Source organism: Dipodomys merriami, unplaced genomic scaffold (assembly GCF_024711535.1).
Source record: "Dipodomys merriami isolate MVZ:Mamm:240054 unplaced genomic scaffold, mDipMer1.0.p SCAF_123, whole genome shotgun sequence".
In the NCBI taxonomy this organism is placed as follows: Eukaryota; Metazoa; Chordata; class Mammalia; order Rodentia; family Heteromyidae; genus Dipodomys; species Dipodomys merriami.
In genome coordinates this window covers 468,979-491,661 of record NW_027202527.1, presented here as the reverse complement: position 1 = coordinate 491,661, position 22,683 = coordinate 468,979, and the positions used below count along the sequence as shown (strand labels likewise).

At 39.5% G+C, this 22,683-nt stretch overlaps 1 protein-coding gene and 1 non-coding gene across 7 annotated transcripts in view; one reads left to right on the top strand and one right to left on the bottom strand.

Moving 5' to 3' along the window:
• Positions 1-684: 684 nt before the first annotated feature.
• Positions 685-22,683, bottom strand: part of LOC138823805 (ATP-dependent RNA helicase DDX3X-like) — a 107,048-nt gene continuing 85,049 nt past the window's right edge. For all 6 annotated transcript variants that reach the window (XM_070017359.1, XM_070017358.1, XM_070017360.1 and 3 more), the window contains 18 exons: positions 22,545-22,679; positions 21,975-22,134; positions 18,641-18,701; positions 17,225-17,272; positions 14,773-14,902; positions 11,066-11,224; positions 10,887-10,986; positions 9,590-9,725; positions 7,797-7,882; positions 7,305-7,403; positions 6,836-6,996; positions 6,408-6,552; positions 6,151-6,295; positions 5,802-5,983; positions 5,604-5,721; positions 4,720-4,873; positions 4,033-4,169; positions 685-2,062 (listed from right to left, as the gene is read on the bottom strand). In XM_070017359.1, the coding sequence (XP_069873460.1) occupies positions 1,983-2,062; positions 4,033-4,169; positions 4,720-4,873; positions 5,604-5,721; positions 5,802-5,983; positions 6,151-6,295; positions 6,408-6,552; positions 6,836-6,996; positions 7,305-7,403; positions 7,797-7,882; positions 9,590-9,725; positions 10,887-10,986; positions 11,066-11,224; positions 14,773-14,902; positions 17,225-17,272; positions 18,641-18,701; positions 21,975-22,019 (1,986 nt within the window). In that variant the 5' untranslated portion in view covers positions 22,020-22,134; positions 22,545-22,679 and the 3' untranslated portion in view covers positions 685-1,982. The remainder of the gene's footprint in view (positions 2,063-4,032; positions 4,170-4,719; positions 4,874-5,603; positions 5,722-5,801; positions 5,984-6,150; positions 6,296-6,407; positions 6,553-6,835; positions 6,997-7,304; positions 7,404-7,796; positions 7,883-9,589; positions 9,726-10,886; positions 10,987-11,065; positions 11,225-14,772; positions 14,903-17,224; positions 17,273-18,640; positions 18,702-21,974; positions 22,135-22,544; positions 22,680-22,683) is intronic.
• Positions 11,470-11,576, top strand: LOC138823815 (U6 spliceosomal RNA). Its single transcript, XR_011370907.1, has one exon. It is a non-coding gene; the product is annotated as a U6 spliceosomal RNA (small nuclear RNA).

The following is a 22,683-nucleotide window of genomic DNA, read 5'->3' as shown; positions in this document are numbered from 1 at the left end:
TGCTGTGTGCAAAGCAGGGATGGCACCTAGGCCCTGAGCTAAAGCCTCAGGAGTACCCCACTCCAAAGTAAAGTTCACATTACCTATAGGTACTTGATGTTGTGTGTGTGTGTGTATTTGCAAATCCTGGGGCTTGAACTCAGGGCCTGGGCATTATCCCTGAGCTTCTTTTGCTCAAGGCTAGAACTCTACCACTTGACCCACAGTACCACTTCTGGCCTTTTCTGTTTATGTGGTACTGAGGAATTTAATTCAGGGCTTCATGCATGCTAGGCACTAAACCACATTCCTAGTCCAAGTGCCAATATTTTTGTACTGTTTTTTTGGCCAACTTCTTTAAACTTTCAAAGAATCCCTCTTAGAATTATAAAAATATCTATCAAAATATTCAGCATAAAGTGCTTTAGACCTGTTATGTGCAAACACTTTTCTTCTAAATTGTTGTTCCAAGGTCCCACACAAAAATTTAGACTACAGTTCTTGACAAGTTGCCCTTATTTACACAAGACAATAAATATGTCTGTAAATTTGTAATAAAGTAAGTTCTTTGTTAAAAGTTATAGGGAAAATGTACAATAGTCTAAACTATACTAACTGAAATAGCACCATAACACATGAATACTGTCAAGTATACTTACCTCAATAAATATTTAGAACATTGCACAGCACATTTAAATACCTATTTATTTTACTTTAATTTCTGGGGGTGAGGGGAGATGGGAAAGGATGGGAAGGGGAAACAAAGGAGGAGGCAACAATGCTTGTTAAGAAATATACTCATTACCTTGCCCATGTAACCCTGCTGTACAGTATTTTCACAATTAAAAAAAAAAGAAATTTCTGTTAGCTTATTTCTATAATAATTTACAGATTGTTGTACTCTGGTTATATCTCAAGTGAAAAAGGCATTTTTAGTGGACAATTTCATCTTTGGCCAAATTTAAGAGATTATAAAAACAATGAAAACCAATGCAACTAAAACACATTAAAATGCACTGTTTAAAGTGTTTATCATATGATCCAACATGTAGTATCTCAAGGATTTCAATTTGTTATTCTTGAGGTTTACCAAGTCTACAAGTATAAGCCATTTTAACATTTCAGGTAGCTGCTGACAGAGTAATGCGAATTTATACTCATTTCTTTTACTTTAAGATCTGAAACCAGAACCTGATGCTTTTGTTCATTGGCTAGTTTTATCCCAACTAATCCAGACCTCCAGGCCTGTGAATGTGTTCATATAAAGCCTGCTATATAATGTTTATACTCTTGCCCCAAACTCAAGACTAGCACTAGTTAAGAACAAACTTCAACAAAGCCTGTATTGTCAGGAATTACTGTATTTGCTTGCTTTAACTTTAAAGAGTATTATGAGTATATACTGTATATCCACTGGCTTTAGAGTATGCTAAGCAAAATCAGAACAGATACTACAGTTTGCCACATTGAACACTATGCTATAAAATATTTCTTTCCACAGCCCACATATATTTAAAGAGTCATAGTGCAGGCTATTATGTTTTTCCTTTACATAAAATATATGAATGAAGATTTTTGGTAATTTATAACACACTTGTGTGCCAAGGTGTGATTTTAGCCCAAGTTTATTAAATTTATTTGGTCAAAAGAATTGATATTTTCAACGTTACTGAGCCAACAGGACATCAAAATAGTAAGTTGTCTGAAGTGAAGTCATAGTCCATTAACAAATGATTCTCAGTCACAAAATTATAATACAGTTTTGGGGTGGGACTAAGCAGGAGATGAGTTAATCCACACTACAGGTTTTCTTCAAATCAAGTTCTGAACAGGTATGCTCGTTGTTCCTTTCATTTCTTCTTGTGACTGAGCTCCTTTAGTATCTTCAGGAGAATCATGGCTGGTCATGTATTGCAAGTACTTGAAGCTACAGGATACGTTGTCTGGCTAAAGTTACACGTGGTTTTCATATTAACGTATAAGAGGATGACTTTGCTGCAGGTTCAGTTGCCCCACCAGTCAACCCCTTGGGAGTTATAATTTCCTCCATATCCATCACTATTGTAGAATGCTCCATATCCACCTATCAAGAAATGTTTAAAAGGAGAAAATAAGTCATCTATTGTTAATATCTTTCCTTTTCTATAACTTGTTGATGTTTAAGATCAGAAGTACTGCTATACGAGAATTGAGGGGGAGAAAGTGGAAGAAAAATGAGGGAGGGAGTAACAAATTCAACAAGAAATATATTTATGGCTGGGAATGTGGCTTAGTGGCAGAGTACTTGCTTAGCATGTATGAAGCCCTGGGTTCAATTCCTCAGTACCACATAAACTGGAAGTGGTGCTGTGGCTCAAGAGGTAGAGTGGCAGCCTTGAGCAAAAAAGAAGCTCAAGGACAATGCTCAACCATGGGAAAGAAAGAAGGAAAGAAAGAAATAAAGAACGAAAGAACTAAAGAAGGAAAGAAAGGACAGAGACAGAAAGAAAGAAAAAGAAAAAGAGAGAGAAAAGAAGAAACTCACGGGGCTGGCAAGGTGGCTCAGTGGTAGAGCGCTTGCCTTGCATGCATGAGGCCCTGGGTTCAATTCCTCAGCACCACATAAGCAAAAAGAAAAAAGCCAGAAGTGGCGCTGTGGCTCAAGCGGTAGAGCACTAGCTTTGAGCTGAAGAGCTGAGGGACAGCGCCCAGGCCCAGAGTTCAGGCCTCATGACCGACCAAAAAAAAAGAAGAAACTCACTACTTTGTGTATGTAACTGTAACCCCTCTGTACATCATCTTGACAATAAAGTGCTTTAAAAAAAAAAAAAAAGAAACACTGCTAGAGGTAAAAGAAGTTTATGATATTCCTTCTCATCCAAAGTTGTTCATGGTGGCTTAAGCCTATTAAAAAAATGTAATTTAGGGGCTGGGGAGGTGGCTCAGTGGTAGAGCGCTTGCCTTGCATGCATGAGGCCCTGGGTTCGATTCCTCAGCACCATATAAGCAAAAAGAAAAAAGCTGGAAGTGGTGCTGTGGCTCAAGTGGTAGAGTGCTAGCCTTGAGCTGAAGAACTGAGGGAAAGCGCCCAGTCCCAGAATTCAGGCCATGACCAACAAAAGAAAAAAAAAAAAAAAGCAAAGGTAACCTGAGCACCCACCAGGGACTCACATCTGTATTCTTCCCAACTCAGGAGCCTGAGATCTGAGGATGACAATCTGAAGCATATCTGGGCAGGGAAGGTTTTGAGACAAGTCTCCAGCTAATCAGCAAATGCTGGAAGTGGAACTGTAGCTTAGTGGTAGAGCAACTTGCCTTTAACAAAAAGCTAATGGATGGTCCAGGCTCTGAATTCAACTGCCAATGCTGGCACAAGAGGCAGCAACAAGCTGGGTGCCAGTGGCTCACACCTGTAATCCAAGCTACTCAGAAGGCTGGGATATGAGTATCTCAGTTCAAAGCTAGCCCACGCAGGAAAAACTGTGAAACTCTCATCTCCAATTAACTACCAGAAGACGGGAAGTGGGGCTGTGGCTCAAATGGTAGAGTGCCAGCCTTGAGCTGAAGAGATGAGGGACAGTGTCTAGGCCCAGAATTCACACCCCATGACCAAGGCGGGTGTGGGGGAAGGAGACAACAAAAACAACAAAGAAAAATGGAAATAAGGGATGTGGTTGTCTAGCAAGCAAGGGACTCTGAATTAAATCCATAACCACCAAGAAAAAAGTAACCTGGAAATTATCAGTTGTATTTTGTATTCTTCAATAACTAAACTCCAGTTGATAGCTCCTACCTGTATTCCTATTTCAGAAGTTGAGCTCCTTAGAGCTCAACTGGTTCAAAGATATAAGGCAAAAGTGTTCCTGAAACTCTTCTCCTGCTAAACAGGAATAAGCAAACATGGCTGAAGTGATAAAAATGTCACTTTTTAACAAGAAAGAAGAGCCTATACCCTGAGTACAAATCTCAAGTAAGGGCAATAAACGAACTGTGCTTTAGAAAATATGACCCATAGGTGAGTGTAGGCATACATGTGTATGTGTGTTATAACTTCAAAAGAAAGCTTAATATTACCTCCAGCAAGTCCTCTGTTACTACCATGACCACTTCCACCACTGCGGCTGCTGCTGGCACGATTACTACTAAAGCCAGAATTGCTGGAACCACTACTTTGTCTATAGTCTCTGGCACCGAATCCTCCACTGAATCTACTATTTAAGGAAAGACATTGTGTAGTAATGCATGAGTATGAAATTCAAGTACAATGGCTATTTCTATTCAAGTTTCCCAATTCTCAGTTTGATTTTTCAATTTAATTTCTAGTGTGATCTGTTTATTTTAATGGTTATATCCAAAGCTTCATCAGTAAAGATACTTTATTCTGTCACTCTAACAACTATTACTTATCCACAGAATTTTAAAATTACAATTAAATTAACTAAAAATTAGATTGAATTTACTAGCTAGGCCCTTGTGGCTCATGTAATCCTGCCTACTCAGGAGGCTGAGATCTGAGAATCTACCTGGTTGGGGCAGGTAGATTCCTTAAGTCCTTAAGAAACATCTCCAATTAAAACCAGAAGTGGCACTGTGTCTAACATGATAGAACACTAACTGAGCAAAAGAGCTCAGTGACAGTGCCCAGACTGTGACTTCAAGCCCATGACTGACAAGAAAAAAAAATCATTTATAATTAATTAATTAACAAGATAGCTTCTTGCTCAAATAAGTAACAGAATAAATGCTAAAAATTATGTCTACCTCTTAGAACGTCCACGACTGCCTCCCTTGTAATGGTGTTCATAAGCCATACTTTCCAACCAAGATGGCACTGCTTGTTTAGCTTCAATAAGAAGATCCAACAAATCCTTGGTGATATTTGTATTTCTTTCATTGAAAAATGATGTGGCAAGCCCTAAAATTTTAATGAAAATACTTAAATGTCTAAGTTGCCTATAATGTAGTGATACAAAGAAACATTTTTCTGTTTGAAATTTAGAGACTGAAACAAAAAACTTCATCAGCTTATTACTTAAGTTTCTTCTAAAAATGAAGGGTTAACTTTTAAGATACTGTGTCAATACTTTGGTAATTATATATGTATATATATATATGTATATGTGTGTGTATATATATATATACATACACACACACACACACACACACACATATATATATGCCCATCACCTTAGCTACTCAGGAAGCTGAGCTTTGAGAATCATGGTTCAAAGTTAGCCAGGCAGGAAAAGCTTATGAGACTCATCTCAAATTAACCTCCAGAAAACTGGAAGTAACAAATGGCAGAAAGTGGCAGAGTGTTAGCCTTGAGCAAAAGAGCTCGGGACATTGCCCAGGCCTGAAAGCAAGACCCAATGGCTGTCATTAAGAAAAAAAAAAAAAAAAAAAAATCAACTAAGCTTCCCTAGCTCACAGCTTTAATCCTACCTACTCATAAGTTTCGATGTTTGAAGCTACCCAGGCAAGAAAGCCTGTGAGGTTCTTGTCCAATTAAACACCAAAAAGCTGAAGTACAGCTAAGGCTCAAGTAGTGGAGTGCTGGCTTTGAACATAACATACTCAGGGGGCAGGGCTCAAACCCTGAGTGTGGATTTGCACTAAAAAAGAAAAAAATCAAAACACTCTACCAAGGTTTCCTACACGCCCTGTACGTCCAATACGATGCACATATTCTTCAATGTCATTTGGCAAATCAAAATTGATAACATGTTTGACATTTGAAATGTCAAGACCTCTTGCTGCCACCTAAAAACAAAAACAAACATTAATTCAAAGAAAGCATAATTCACAAATGATTAAGTTAAAAAAAAAAAAAAGATACACACAGCAGTAGCCACTAGGATTGGGCTTTTTCCTGATCTGAACTGGTAAAGGGCCTCCTCCCGATCTCTCTGTGATCGATCTCCATGAATGCTTGTACATGCATATCCTTCATGTTGTAAGTAATCTTCCAGAGAATCTGCACCTTTTTTGGTCTCCACAAACACTAAAGTCAGTGAATCTTTCCCTGAAAAATCAGAACTTGTCAACAGTGACTTGACATTATCACCTAATTATCAAATTGACTTACCCATTCTGTTTCCTTTAAAAGACATTGGAGAAAAAAGGGAGTTGAAGAGTTAAGAGGTCAAAAGGATATCATTACATCTAACAGATATTATGATATAGTCTTACTTGTTGCATTTAAAAGATCAAGCAGAAATGACCTTTTGTCTGAATCTTCTACCCAAACTACTTTTTGTGTGATGTTCTCCGAAGTAGAGCCAACTCTACCTACAGCAAGAAAGATATATTCATCCAGGAAGTCACGAGCAAGCATCTGAAAAAGTGTGTGTGGGGGGGAAACACTTAAATTATCTATTATAATACATAAATTACTTTAAGACAATTACCTAAAAACATCAACATTCCAGAGGAGTAATAAGTAATACCTGAATCTCCTTAGGAAAAGTAGCACTAAACATCATAGTGTGACGAACACCCTTTGGTGGCATTGTATCTTGTTCAACTATTCGTCTTATTTGAGGCTCAAAGCCCATATCCAGCATTCTATCAGCTTCATCCAACACTAAGTATCTGTTAATGGAAAACAGTTGGATTCAGGCAAGCCACTGGCTATATGTCATAAACCTACTGAGTATGATGTTTCTAAAATTAACTATGCTAACCTAGTTAGGTACTAAGCAGAATCACAAAATATCTGTTAAAATTCCTCTTTTCACTGCCATTTTCAAAAACTGTGGGAAAATTATTAAAATTAAGACATAAAGTACTAAAAGAGGGAATGACCTAACAATTAAAAAATTTAGATAGCACTACTATTACAAAAAAAAATTATTATTTGTAAAAACTAACATACTTGCAGAAGTCTAAGCCAATTTTTCCTCTTTCCATCATATCCAGTAGACGCCCAGGAGTAGCTACTAACAAGTGGCATCCACGTTCTAAATCCCGAATCTGCTGCCCAATTTCAGCACCACCATATACTACACAAGGACGAACTCTAGACCGGTAGGAAAACTATAAGCAAAAAATTTTATTAGTCTTGGAAATATTATGATAGATATATAAAGCAACAATCAGGGGGCTGGGAAGGTGGCTCAGTGGTAGAGCGCTTGCCTTGCATGCATGAGGCCCTGGGTTCAATTCCTCAGCACCACATAAAGAAAAAAGCCGGAAGTGGCACTGTGGTTCAAGTGGTACAGAGTTAGCCTTGAGCTGAAGAGCTGAGGGACAGCGCCCAGGCCCAGAGTTCAAGCCCCACGAGCTGACCCAAAAAAAATAAAAATAAAATAAAAAAATAAAGCAACCATCAAAGGCTTATTTACTTTTCTGGCTTCCTCATAGATTTGTACAGCCAATTCTCTTGTTGGGGCCAACACCAAGGAGATTGGGTATTGCTTGCGGCGCCCATATCTTCCATTTTCCTAAGAGTAAGTATAACAGATAAAATCAAATACTTTCCATCTATTTATTTATTTGCCAGTTCTGGGGCTTTATCTGGGGACCTGAGCACTATCTCTGAGCTTCTTTTGTTGGAGGCTAGCACTCTATCACTTGAGCCACAGTGCCACCTCTGGCTTTTTCTGTTTATGTGATATTGAGGAATTGAACCCAAGACTTCATGAATGCTAGGCAAGCACTCTACCACAAAACCATATTTCCAGCCTCAATACTTTCCCTTCATTGTTTCAAAGATTATCAGAACAAGATGCCTTTTATAATCTAAATTACCAGAAAATAATGTACAACTGGCTCCACTTAAAGAACTGTACCAATTCTTGGCCAAACAACTTATTACATTACAAATAAGCTTTTACCTTCACAGCCTGTAAAGCCTCTCCTGGACCATCTGTGTATATTTGACTCAATATGGGTAGAAGAAATGCTGCTGTTTTTCCAGACCCTGTTTAAAAAAGGCATGGCTTAACAATTTCATTTAAAGAGAATTAATCTTATTCTGTGAGAGAAAAATTGTTAGTTCTTAAGTTGATTTATTATTATTTTTTCAGTAAAACAATCAGAATGGGCTGAGATATAGCTCAGTGGAGAAGCATTTGCCAGAAAGTACAGTGTCTTGGGTTTGATTACCAGTACTAAAATTCAAACATCCTTCCTACCACAAGAGAACTAACTTCCCCCTTACCTCCCTAGGTCATTAAAAAAAAAAACAAACAAAAAACAGCCAGAAGATGGGTGCCAGTGGCTCACTCCTGTAGTTCCAGCTTCTCAGAAGGCTGAGATCTAACATCATGGTTCTAAGCCACTAGAGCAGGAAAATCTGTGAACTCTAAGCTCCAATTAACCACTCCAAAACCAGAAGTGAAGCTGTGGCTCAAAGTGGTAGAGTGCTAGCCTTAAGCAAAAAGCTCAGGACAACAACAACAACAACAAACAAAAACAAAAACCAGCCAAAGGATTGAAACAAAGCACTTTACCACGTGAATCAACAAAGCTCCCTTTCCGGCTTTTTGGTGTTTAGTTGGAGATAAGAGTCTCCTAATCTTTCCTGCCTGAGCTAGCTTCAAACTGCAATCCTCATAAATCAGCCTCCTGAGTAGTTAGTATTATAAACATGACTACTAGTAGCCGGCAATGAAGTTTTTCTTAGATAAAGGTACTAGTTTGGGGCTGGGAAGGTGGCTCAGTGGTAGAGTGCTTGCCTTGTATGCATGAGGCCCTGGGTTCAATTCCTCAGCACCACATAAGCAAAAAGAAAAAAGCCGGAAGTGGCGCTGTGGCTCAAGTGCTAAAGCACTAGTCTTGAGCTGAAGAGCTGAGGGACAGCGCCCAGGCCCACAGTTCAGGCCCCACAACCGGACCGCCCCCCCCCCAAAAAAAGTACTAGTTTGGTCTACAGATTTGTTAATTGTAGTAGTAACTACCTAAAAAAGAGACAAGTTTCTTATGGCAAAGGAAGGTAAGTATATATTCATGTAAACATGTAACACACAATGTATAAATAATTTTTTACTATTTATTTCACCAATAGTCAAACTGTTAAGGAATTCTACACTTCTCTGACTATACTATTCCCCAAAAACTGGAGTGCACACTTTTTTATAGTTTTCATATTTTTTTCTGATTTTACATTTTGTATTTAAACTGCTACTTCTCCTTCTACCATATTCACAATTTTTTTCATGAAGTAGCAGTTTGCTAAAGGCTGCCTGAAAGACCTAATGATCTAAAAAAAAAAAACACTGGTTTCATTCAAAGATTCAAATGACTAATAAAAAAAGGCATACCCCAACTATCATCAAAACCACACAAATAGCCAGGTACACCGAGGGCTCACACCTGTAATCCTAGCTACTCAGGAGACAGATCTAAGGACTGTGGTTTGAAGCCAGACCAGGCAGGAAAAGTCTGTGAGACTCTTATCTCCAATTAACTACCAGAAAACTAGAAGTGGCCCTGGGGTTCAAGTGGTAGAGCACTAGCCTTGAGCTGAAGAGCTGAGGGACAGAACCCAGGCGAAGTTCAAGCCCCAAGACCAACAAACCCCAAAAAACAACAAAACCCCATAAAAATAGAATACACAGGCTTTCCTAAAGAAAATACTAGTTTACATCTAATCCCAATTAAATTATTCTTTAACAAGAAAACTTACCTGTCTGAGCACAAGCCATTAAATCTCTTTTTTCTTTGATAATAGGAATAGCATGTTTTTGCACTGGGGTAGGGCGAGTGTAACGAGTAAGCTCAATGTTCCCCATGATAATCTCTCCCATCTCTACATCACTGAACTGTGAAAGAAGGTGAGTCAGGTCAATAGAAATAGAAATGTTGTATCTATAGCAATTTGGGGGTCAAGGGAGATATGTGTGTGCCAGTAATGGGATTTGAGAGTTTGGGGAATGGCCCTGAGCTTTTTTGCTTAAGGTTCTCACTCTACAATTTGAACCACATTTCTACTTCTGATTTTTTGTTGGTTAATTGAAGGTTAAGAATTCGTGGGCGGCGCACTGGTGGCTTATGCCTGTAATCATAGCTAGTCAGGAGGCTGAGATCTAAGGATGGCAGTTCAAAGCCAGCCTGGGCAGGAAAGTCTGTGAGACTCCTCTTTCAAATAAATTACTCAGAAGAAAGTGGTGCTGTGGCTCCAGGGGTAGAGTGCTTGCCTTGAGCTGAAGAGCTGAGGGACAGCGCCCAAACCCAGAGTTCAAGCCCCACGACCGACCAAAAAAAAAAAAAATTCTCAGAAAAAGCCCAGAAGTGGCACTGTTGCTCAGATGGTAGAGTGCTAGCCTTGAGCACAAAGAAGTTCAGGGAAAACATCCCAGGACTTGGGGGGGGCGGGGGAGAGGGGGAAGGTCTAATGGACTTTCCTACCCAGGCTGGCTTTGAACTTTGAAACTCAGATCTCAGCCTCCTAAGTAGTTAGAATTACAGGTGTAAGCCCCCAATGCCCAACTAATCTACAGCGATTTTTATTTTACAGTAGTATAATTAAAGTAACCCAATTAAATAATTTTTAATATTTCTATATTAGATTGATTTAGGCCAGTATTTAGAGTACCTTTTTAACAAAATGAAAAATTCTTGGTCTAATACAAATACTCAAGAAATTCAGGTTCTTACATTTGACATATATTCTATTTCAAGATTATGCATAATAGTAACCTCATTTTTTTCTTCATATCACACATTTTAAAAACTGGGCAATGGTGGTTCATAGCTACTGAAGATAGTGGTTCACAGCCTAGTCAAGCTGAAAAATCTGTGAGACTCATCTACAATTAACCATTAGAAAACAGAAGTGGTGCTGTGGCTCCAAGTGGTAGGGAGCTAGCCTTGAACAAAAGAGCTCAGAGAAAGTACCCAGGCCAGGCCACAAGTTCAAGCCCATGACGGACAAAATTAACCAACAGACTAAGAAATTAATAAAAAGGAAAACAAAAACTCACATTTTCAATATGTGGAGGACAGTTATTGCCCGTTGCTTCTACTGGTATATCATCATATTTTTCAAAGTTAATCCCAGTGTTCCCTCCAGAAAAAAGCTCCCTGAAATAAAAATTATTATATGTTATATAGTAAGTTAAAAGTTTTACCACATTAACATACATTTCAAAAACTAACTTACTGCTCTAGGCGTTCGTTTGGTGGAAGAGGTATTGACCAATCATCTTCATCTGATTTGTCACACCAACGACTATGTCCACTTCGCTCAAATTTGCCAAAGCTAGTTCTGTCACCACGATTGCCAATACCATCATAGTCACTCCTACCACGATCATCAAATCTGCACATAAATAATGTGAAATTTACAATATGGAACTATCATTTCTAGAAAGGTAGGTACCTGGGTAAGCCAGGCATTAGTGGCTCATACATGTAATCCTAGCTACTCATGAGTCTGAGGGCAGAGGATTGTTGTTTGAAGCCAGCCATAGTAGAAAAGTCTGCTGGAGGGGAGTTGGGAGGGCAGGGAAGATAAGGGGAAGCAAAGCAGGAGGCAACAATGCTTGATAAGAAATGTACTCCTGGGTGTTCGCTTAGGCAGCACATACACTAAAATTGGAACAATACAGAGAAGATTAGCATGGCCCCTGTGCAAGGATGACACCCAAATTCATGAAGCGTTCCATATTTTTGGATCCATTGCAACAATGAGATGTACAAATCCTTATGTGGAAAAACAAACTTTACAACTTTGATGGAGGGGGAGGAATTGCGGGGGGTGAGGGAAGGGATGGGAAGGGGAAACAAAGGAGGCTACAATGCTTGATAAGAAATGTACTCATTATCTTGCCCATGTAATTGTAACCCCTCGGTGTACAGTATTTTCACAATAACAAAACATTAAAAAAAAAAAAAAAGAAATGTACTCATGGGCTGGGAAGGTGGCTCAGTGGTAGAGTGCTTGCCTTGCATGCATGAGGCCCTGGGTTCGATTCCTCAGCACCACATAAGCAAAAAGAAAAAAACTAGAAGTAGCACTGTGGCTCAAGTGGTAAAGTGCTAGCCTTGAGCTGAAGAGCTGAGAGACAGCGCCCAGGCCCAGAGTTCAGGCCCCATGACTGGACCCCCCTCCCCCCCAAACAAACAAACAAAAAAAAGAAATGTTCTCATTACTTTACTCATGTAATTGTAACCCCTCTGTATGGTATTTTCACAATTAAAAAAAAACCTTATTAATTAAAAAAAAAAAAGTCTGCTGACTCATCTTCAATTAACTAACAGAAAACTGGAAATATTTTTGTTTTTGTTTTTTTCCCCAGGGCTGAGGAACGAACCCAGGGTCTTGTGCGCGCCGGGCGGACACCCTTCCGCTGGGCTAAACCCCCCAAAACTGGAAATGTTGATGTGGCTGAAAACAGTAGAGCAGGAGCTGGGAAGGTGGCTCAGCAGGAGTGTTTTCCTTGCATGCATGAGGCCCTGGGTTCGAATCTCAGCACCACATAAACAGAAAATGTTGGAAGTAGCACTGTGGCTCAAGTGGTAGAGCACTAGCCCTGAGCTGAAGAGCTCAGGGACAGCGCCTAGACCTAGAGTTCAAGCCCCACAACTGATTAAAACAAAAACAAAACAGTATAGCACTAACCTTGAGCAAAAGAAGCTCACGAATAGTACCCAGGCCCTGAGTTCTAGCCATGATTCTGGCAAAAAAATAAAATAAAAAAGATGGGTACCTGGGTGTTAATTGAATTTTTTTTACTGTGTGTGCTGGGATGAGGGCTTAAGTCAGCAACTGGACTTTGCCCTGTAGCTTTCAATACCATTTGAAGCCACAACTCTACTTTAGGTTTTTTGCTTGTTAGAGAAAAGAGTATCATGAACTTTCTTACCTGGGCTGGGTAACACAGATTGCAGCCTCCTGAGTAACTGGAATCATATATGTAAGCCACCTGTGCTTTGTTTAGCTCAACTGTTTAACATTTCTAAAAGTAACAAATGCCTATAATCCAAGCTACTTTGGAGGCAAAGATAAGAGGGTTAGGGTTAAGGCTGGTAATAGGCAAAAAACAAACAAAAATCTAAAAAATAACTAAAACAAAAAAAGGAAAAGGTATGCCTCCCTAGCAAGAGACTGAACTAAAAGCTAGTATCTCCTGCTGGGTGCTGGTGGCTCATGCCTGTAATTCTAGGTATTCAGGAAGCTGAGATCTAAGGATCATGGTTCAAAGCCAATCCTGGCAAGAAAGTCTGTGAGCCTCTTTTTATTTATTTATTTATTTCTCAGTCAAGGGGCCTGAGCATTATCCCTCAGCTCTTCAGCTCAAGGCGAGAGCTCTACCACTTGAGTCAGCACCATGTGCAGCTTTTTCTGTTTTTTTTTTTTTTTTTTTTTTGTGCTGAGGAATCGAACCCAGGGCCTCCTGTATGTGAGGCAAGCACTCTACCAACTGAGCCACCTTCCCAGCCTGCTGTGAGACTCTTATCTCCAATTTATCACCAGGAAACTGGAAGTGGCACTGTGGCTCAAAAGGTAGAGTACTTGCCTACAGTTGAAGAGCTCAAGGACAGTGCGCAGGCCCAGAGTTCAAGCTCCATGACTGACCAAAAAAAAAAAAAAAAGCTAGTATCTCTTACACACAAAATTTGCACTTATCTATTATGTCAATAATTCAGTACTAGCATTATTTGTGAAGTGTTCTTTTGACAAAGGGAATTTATCATAATTTTTAAATATATAGTATTTATTACTTAACTTATACAAAGCTAACTCCTTTTTATAAATTTTTAAATATAGTGTTCAAATGTTTAAAAATAACATAGTATTAAATTAATTAGATAAGAGTTAATGTAATCCTCCTAGCTACTCTGAAAACTATCCAAAAAACAACTAAAGCCAAGATGGCTCAAATAATAGAGGGACTGCCTTAGCAAACAGGACACACTGCTTTCAAACCCAGTAGAGCCAAAATTATTTAAAAACTAGGTAAAAATATAAATACCTCAACTATGTAGAAGAATTGTATCTGTCATACTATTTTTATTTCATCTGATTTCAATTTCGTCTAATTTAAAAAAGATTTTAACTAGGGGCCTGGGAAGTTGGCTCAGTGGTGGAGCACTTGCCTTGCATGCCAGAGGCTCTGGGTTTGATTCCTAGCACCACGTAAGCAAAAAGAAAAAAAGTCAGAAGTGGCGCTGTGGCTCAAGTGGTAGAGCGCTAGCCTTGAGCTGAGGAGCTGAGGGACAGTGCCCAGGCCCAGAGTTCAGGCCCCACAACTGGACCCCCCCCCAAAAAAAAAAAAAAAAAGAAAAAAGCTGGAAGTGGTGCTGTGGCTCAAGTGGTACAGCACTAGCCTTGAGCTGAAGAGCTGAGGGACAGCGCCCAGGCCCAGAGTTCAGGCCCCATGACCGGAACACCCCCCCCCAAAAGACTTTAACTAGATTAAGTGTATGAACATTTTTGTTTTTGTTTGTTTGTTTGTTTGTTTTGGGGTCCTGTCGTGGGGCCTGAACTCTGGGCCTGAGCGCTATCCCTCAGCTCTTCAGCGCAAGGCTAGCGCTCTACCACTTGTGCCACAGCGCCACTTCCGGCTTTTTTTCTTTTTGCTTATGTGGTGCTGAGGAATCGAACCCAGGGCCTCAGGCATGCAAGGCAAGTGCTCTATCACTGAGCCACCTTCCCAGCCCGTGTATGAACATTTTGCTTAAATCTAATAGATCATCTGTTGAGGAAGATATGCTTAAGAATCAATGCATATAATGTCAAGTTTACATATTTGTGTGCTTCTGGCTGATATTTCATAACTAAAGCCACACATTTACTCCAGCATTTTGCTCGCCAATTGGAGACAGAGATATTTTTATGTATACATGTGTAACCTAAGTTCTTACCTTCCTCTTGAACTGTTCCCACGATCACTAAAATAACTGGACTTTCCTCTTGTGTCACAAGATTCAAAACTGTTGTATGCATCCTTATCTTTACTAGAGCTCCATCCTGAACTGTCCTTATCATAGAGTCCTTGAAGAAAAAGGCAAAGTTTAGAAGCTGATAATACTTTATTATTCCCATCTTCAGGTATATAGCTATTACCTTCTAAATGATCCTAGTGGGATTAAAAGCCAATGCTTGGGCTGGGAAGGTGGCTCAGTGGTAGAGCGCTTGCCTTGCATGCATGAGGCCCTGGGTTCAATTCCTCAGCACCACATAAGCAGAAAGAAAAAAGCCGGAAGTGGCGCTTGTGGCTCAAGTGGTAGAGTGCTAGCCTAGAGCTGAAGAGCTGAGGGAAAGTGCCCAGGCCCAGAGTTCAGGCCCCATGACTGGACCCCCCCCCCCAAAAAAAAAAGTCAATGCTTTCCTCACAAACAGCTGTTTTGTTTTATTTTTTTCATGGTAGTACAACTTCAGGGCCTCTCGCTTCTACTCTGCTTTTTGCTCAATGCTGGAGCTCTGCCATGTGGGACATACCTCACTTTCTGCTTTTTGCTGTTTAATTGGGGGGGTGGGGGAAGTATCTCTGATTTGTCTTTCTGGGCTAGCTTTTAATCTTTTATCCCCAGGTCTCAGCCTTCTGAATAACTAAGATTATAGGTTGAGAAACCAGGCAGGAAAGGCTGTGAACTATCTTCAATTACCCGGAAGTTGTAGTTGTAGTGGTAGAGTGTTAGCCTTCAGCAATAGAACTCAGGGCTGGCACCAGGCCCTGTACAAGCCCCAGAATGGGGGGTGGGGGAAGCTAACAAAAATTGTTAAAGGTATTTCCCTTCCATCAGAAAGTCCTACATTTCTGACAATCTTTTTGAAGCATGGAGCATGGAATGGAGATGTAATTCTTGTGAGACACATTCAGAATATTATGCATGACCATAATGAAAGAAATTCTGCAGTAATTTCATAATAAGGATACTCACATAAATTTTTAGGCAACATACATAACATATACTATATGGACAATCACAATCTTCAGAGCCTTTCTGTCTTTATCAACATTTTCTTTCCTGTTGGCTTTAAGTACTTTTCCTGACCTTTCCTTCTCCTGTAAATTTTGTTATCTCTGGTCAATACATAGTGTTCATACTATTATTCCAATAATATTTTTCTTTTGTGGTTTGAACTCTGCCTTGTCCTTTCTTGACTAGCATTCTATAACAGAGGGGCCTGTAGATACTATTATTATTACTATTATTATTATTATTTTGGAGGTGGGGTCCCAACAGACTTTTTATGTTTTATTTTTGTTTTTTGTTAGTGGCTGTGGGGCTGGAACTTTAGGTCTGCGCGCTATCCCTGAGCTCTTCAGCTCTAGGTGAGCGTTCTACCAGTTGAGCCACAGTGCCACTTCTGGTTTGGTGGTTAATTAGAGTCTCACAGATTTTACTCCCAGATTGTCTTTGAACCATGATCCTCAGATCTCAGCCTCCTGAGTAGCTAGGACTACAGTTGCAAGACATAACCAAACCTACACACTTTCTTGTTAATATTTATAAATTAAGTACTTGATAATATAATGCAAATATAGATAATCTAAACCCATGGGACTACTCTGTCAAAGCAAATAAGACTATTCATGATTTAGCGTTCTATAATGTTTCCAAAGTTAGAAAAGCAAATTCTTTATTTTTTCTCTTGCTGAGGTTCTTGAACTTGGTGCCAGGATGCTGTCACTGAGCTCTTTTACTCAAAGCTAGCACTCTACCACTTGAGCCACAGGGCCACTTCTGGGCTTTTTCTGCTTATTTGGTGCTGAGGATTAAATCCAGGGCCTCATGCACACAAGGCAAGACCTCTACCACTGAGCCACCTTCCCAGCTCTAAAAGCAAAAGAAGGCAGCACAGGGGAAAAAAAAAAAAAAATCCAGTACCAAGAAAAAACGTATTGCTTTTCTTTGTTTTTTGATATATCATGGGGCTTGAACTCTGGGCCTGGCCACTGTCACTTAGCTCCTCAGCTTCAGGCTAGTGCTCTACTATATTAAGCCTCAGCACCAATTCCATTTTTCTGGTGGTTAATTGGAGAAAAGAGTCTCATGGACTTTACTGCCTTGACTAGTTTTGAACCTTAATTCTCAGATCTCAGCCTGCTCAGTGTAGCTAGGATTACAGGCATGAGCCATTGGCACCCAGCAAATTTGCATTTTTTAAAGCTATATACACATATTTCTTTTTTTTTTCTCTTTTGATACTGGGGATCAAATCCAGGATGTTGCATTAAGTAGGCAAGCATTTTGCCACTGAGCTACATCCCAGCTCAATGTTTACATTTACAAAGTTGTATTATTTTCCTCTATTCTTTAACTTTTAAAAAGTAAAAATCAAGTTTACCCATCCTGCCATACGACATACCTTTAGATGCTTCTCTGTTTCTTAAATGAGGAGGTATATAGCGCCCTTCTAAAGGAGAAAATGTAATATTGAGAGCTTATAGTATTTTCCAACATACAAGTTTTTCCCAAAATATCAATTTCCCAGAATAATACTTTGTTTCTATTGCTAACAGTAATACTAAATAAATAAAGCTAGACATGATTTAAAGGAATAGGCATTGATTTTAATTTTTTTTCCAGAACCAGGATTTGAAGTCATAGCACTATATCCACAGCTCCACTGTGTCTTTAAAATGTTAATTTGTGTGTTTGTATGTGTGTGTGTGTGTTGGTACTAGTATTTGAACTCAGAATCTGGTCATTGTTCCTAACTTTTTGACTCAAGACTAACACTTTACCACTTGAGCAATATCTTTTTGATGGCTAATTGGAGATAAAAATCTCAGAAACTTTGCTGCCTTGAATGGCTTTGAAATGTGATCTTCAGATCTCAGTCTCCTAAGTTGCTAGAATTATGTAGGCATGAGCTACCCATGTCCAGCTCAGTAAGTTAATTTTAAGCTATTAAAATCATCAACTGCTTACACTTATAACTGGAAAAAAAAAATCAGTTGAGGTGAAAAGCTATCATTATCTGAAAACTTAAGTAAACCCATTTTAATTTCCTCCGAATTTAAAATTCAAAATTAAATTTGCATAAGGAATTAATATAATGAAAAGTAACCTTAAAATTAAAATTAAAGGTTTTCCAGAGTGTCTACCAATTGCTGTAAAATAACCACCAAATGCCTCATCAAATATTCCAGAAAGAGTGTAGACCCATTATTTCCAAAAGAAGGCTTCTTTAAATCTAATTCTTCTAAAGAGTTTATCAGAGTCTACTACTACCCAAGTATCAGTAGAACTTAATTTCATCATTAAATCTCAGAATTTCTTAAGAAAGACCACCCATTAATCATGCCCCAAAATGTACAAGACAAAACAAAGTAATTCAGAAGGGATGTACAAACACCATAATGCCTTTTTTTTTTTTTTTTAAGACCTCTGGGCCTAAGCGCTGTCCCTCAGCTCTTCAGCTCAAGGCTAGCACTCTACCACTTAAGCTACAGCACCACTTCCAGTTTTCTGGTGGTTTATTGGAGATAAGAATTTCATGGACTTTCCTGCCTGGGCTGGCTTTGAACCGTGATCCTCAGATCTCAGCCTCCTGAGTAGCTAGGATTACAGGCATGAGCCACTGGCACGGGCTTATAATGCCTTCTTTCTTCTGAACTTATGTTTTTCAAGAATAGTTTAAATGTAGTTAAATTGTATTGATTAATTTAGTTAACTGTACTGTAACTGAGAATATCCCTACTTTTAAATATTAAGGTGACTTAAGTCCAATGATTTAAGAAATAAGCTGATAAATACTATAATTTAAGAAACAACTTACTGCTCACTGAACTCCCTCCTCCATTTTGATTATCAGAAGAGTTCAGGTTTAGATCATCAAACTGGAAAAGATGTTAAAGATTTGAGAAAAAATATTGAGCAGATAACATCACAAAACACAAACTGAAGCTTTAAATTCTATTTTTGTACCTATGTCTGCTTCCCATAGTAAAAGCTCTTCAATCACTCAAATGGCATTTCAATTTGTTAATACTTAAAATTTTACCCTTATTAATGCTCTTAATGCCATATTAATGTTATTAGTGGCAGTGTCTTTCCTATGGGACAGAACTTAAACCTAAAAACCAAACAACAACAACAACAAAAGATCACAAATACTAATGAGGAAGGCTGTAATACTAGCTACTTAGGAGATAGACATCTCATGATCTCAGTTTGAAGACAGCCCTGAAAGACTCATCTCCAGTCCCACTCAAAAACACCAACCTTGAGTGGAAAAAGCCATAAGAAGAAGTCTATTAGCACAAACAACTACTACTAGATTAGGGCAGTTTGAAGCTCCCGCAATTTCTATAGGACTTAAATGTGTTATTTTTAAGATAAATCCCTAAGAATAAAATAATTTATCACCACTGACCAGATGGTTCAATATCATGTAGCTTTACATAGTAATGAATTAAAACGTGACCCATTATGCCGGGTGCTGGTGGCTCATGCCTGTAATCCTAGCTACTCAGGAGGCTGAGATCTGAGGATCTCGGTTCAAAGCCAGCCCGGGCAGGAGAGACCGAGACTCCTATCTCCAATAAACCACCAGAAAACCGGAAGTGGCACTGTAGCTCAAGTGATAGAGTGCTCGCCTTGAACTGAAGAGCTGAGGGACAGTGCCCAGGCCCAGAGTTCAAGCCCCACGACCCACCACAAAAACAAAAACAAAACGTGACCCATTGAGGTGTATGAGATGTAATTATGTTTTTCTTTTTTTATGCATGAGAGGTTCTGAGTGATATTTGGTCACAAAGCTCCTAACTGACAAAACTGACATTGCCTTTTTACATTTCAATTATTTTTTTTGGGGGGGGGGTCTGGTTGTGGGGCCTGGATGCTGTCCCTCAGTTCTTCAGCTCAAGGCTAGCGCTCTACCACTTGAGCCACAGCACCACTTCCAGCTTTTTTCTTTTTGCTTATGTGGTGCTGAGGAAATGAACCCAGGGCCTCAGGCATGCAAGGCAAATGCTCTACCACTGAGCCACCTTCCCAGCCCCTCACTTATTCTTTTTACAATGAAAACCTGTAGAATAAAGTTTGCTTTCTACTATACTCATATGAAAAAACTTTGAAGCATAAGACTAAATGCCAGGTTGTTTTTTGCCTCCACAAAATGGAACACCAATATTGTCACATATTTGCCAGTTCTTATACCATTAACATGCTTGTAAAAATTTTTACCAATAGCCCTGTAATTCTAGCAATTCAGAATTCTCAAGATTACGATTAGAAGCCAGCCTCGGCTGGAAAGTGTGATACTCTTATCTTTTTTTTTTTTTGGTCCGGTCGTGGGGCCTGAACTCTGGGCTTGGGCGCTGTCTGTCAGCTCTTCAGCTCAAGGCTAGTGCTCTACCACTTGAGCCACAGTGCCACTTCCGGCTTTTTTCTTATATGGTGCTGAGGAATCGAACCCAGGGCCTCAGGCATGCAAGGCAAGCACTCTACCACTGAGCCAACTTCCCAGCCCTGATACTCTTATCTTAAATAAACTACCCAGAAGAAAACCAGAAGTGGCTCTAGTGGTAGAGAGACGGTCTTGAGCAAAAGAAGCTAAGGGGCAGCACCCAGGCCCTGAATTCAAGGCCTATGTCTTGTGAAACAAAAGAAAAACCAAAAAACTAATTAAAAAAAAAAAAACAGAACAAACAACAAAAAATTACTTTTTGAACTTTTAGTTATTTAATTGTAGTTATGAAAAATTTTTTCTTTTTCTATTGGTCACAGAGGTAGCCTCCTGAGTAGTTAGTTAGGATTACAGGTGTGAGCCACAGGCAGTGGGGGCACCAGAAGATTATCAGTCTTATATGATTTCAGTTATGAAGACAGTATCAGATATATAGATTCCCTGGGCTCTAACTTTTACATTTTGTAAGTTCTTAATGTCAGATGAAGTCTGATCAACTGTCTGCATAAACATAAACCTGTGGTTTGAGGAAAAATACCCCTAAAGGTCAAATTTTCAAATTCTTCATATAATTTTTAAAAATAATTTTAATTGCTTTCAGGTAGATAAACCAAGAATGAGTCACACTAGAAGCTGATATTCTTGTAATACATACTATATATTATTTATGTCTACCTTCCTCAAAAAAAAAAACAACCACTCCAAATTCCCCTAATCAGAGGTTAGCTTCTGCCTTTCAATTATTTCGGTGTTCACAGATTCAAAAAGTGAACAAAATTATGGGCGTCGACTACCAACCTATTTTTGACTATGGCTGCCTCTAGGATAAAATATTTAAAGATATACATTATCTTTACAAATAATGCTTTCGACTGGCCACTTAGGATACTATAATATGTGAGTTCCAAGCATCGCAGGTGACATCTCCCTTCCGGCACAAACTCCATTAGCTACAGAATCTGTAAAGGAAAGCACACCGTATCTATTCTCTTTCCATGACTTACTATTCCCTTTCTGTTCTTGTGCGTCACAAAACTTTGCGTTCTACAAAAATTGGAAATCTCCTTTTGCTGCTGCCAACGTGGAGTCTCCAAGATTCGTGGGAGAATACATCTCTGTTACCGTTTATAGTCTGTCATCGTTTATAGTCATTCAGCTCACATAGTCCCACAAACCAGGCAACTGCACCAGTACTTCAGACATGAGGACCCTCCCCCACCAGCATTTCCCTACTCAATGGGCACGTTTTCATAAAAAAATCAAGATCCCACGGCCTCCGGCCACCTTTTACAGATCATCCATCCTGGGTCAACGAAAACAAAAGCGTCCAAAAACATCTATCTGGCCTTCGGACAAAATAGTTCCCTCCAGCGGCCTAAACCCCATCATAAACAGCAGTTGCTTGCACATATCCATTAGCAAATGCTCAAGATTTCATTTTTTTAAAAATCCACCATGTACAAGGCCTAGAGCAGAATTTACAGACCCAGCCTGAACTACTAAACAAATTAGTACCACTGTTTCCGGTCCATTCTGTTGACCAAATAAACCAACTACTTAAAACTTAATCCTGTTTTACACATTCACATTGTTCTATGGACTCAAAAAGTTAAAATTCCGGAGACTTGAAATCAGGCGGTACTGGCGAGGGAGAAGGGAGTGTCTTCGAAGAGAACCTGATTGCAGGCACAATGCAACTTACTTGCTGGTCCAGCCCAAATGTATTTTCCAACGGCACATGACTCATCCCTGGAGAACCGAGAACTGGGTGGGGGGGAGAGGGGTAGGGGGACAGGGGAAGTGTGGTTCTCCCACTGCAGATATAATGCGTCCAACCGGGCTTCTGAGCAGTAACTGTAGCTCTGAAAAAGTGAACACTTTTAATACATACATCCGATGGACAAGTCCGCTGGATTTGTCAGTACATAAGCGCACCTCCCTTGGTAAAACGGTTTCCCGTTACTTGCTTACTTACGTTAGTTTACTCCTAACATCGATCAGCATCTTCTAGCCAGTCTGATCCCAAAAGCTCTCAGAAGCTGCGAGAACTTTACCACCACCTTCTACCCCCGCCCTCTTCCAACGTCTGGATTCTTCAAAACTACTGAGAATACGCTGTTTTTCTCGCCTTTCTCCTGTTAGAAGAGACTCGGCTAATCTTTTTCTACTCTTCCGTACTCCCCAATCCCTCCTTTACTTTTTCCTTCAGTTTCCTGTTACTTTTCAGACCTGGGAATGTCCGTAAAATTTCTCTATATAACTTAGCTCTCACCTTCCTTTGAAAAGCTTCAGAAAGTTGAAACTACTTGAAAGCTCTGAAATGGAAACGATTTAAGATCAGTTGATCATGAGCTTCAGGCGCTGTGTCCATTTTGCAGAGTGGTCAACGGTGGCTTGAATCCTTTGCCTGG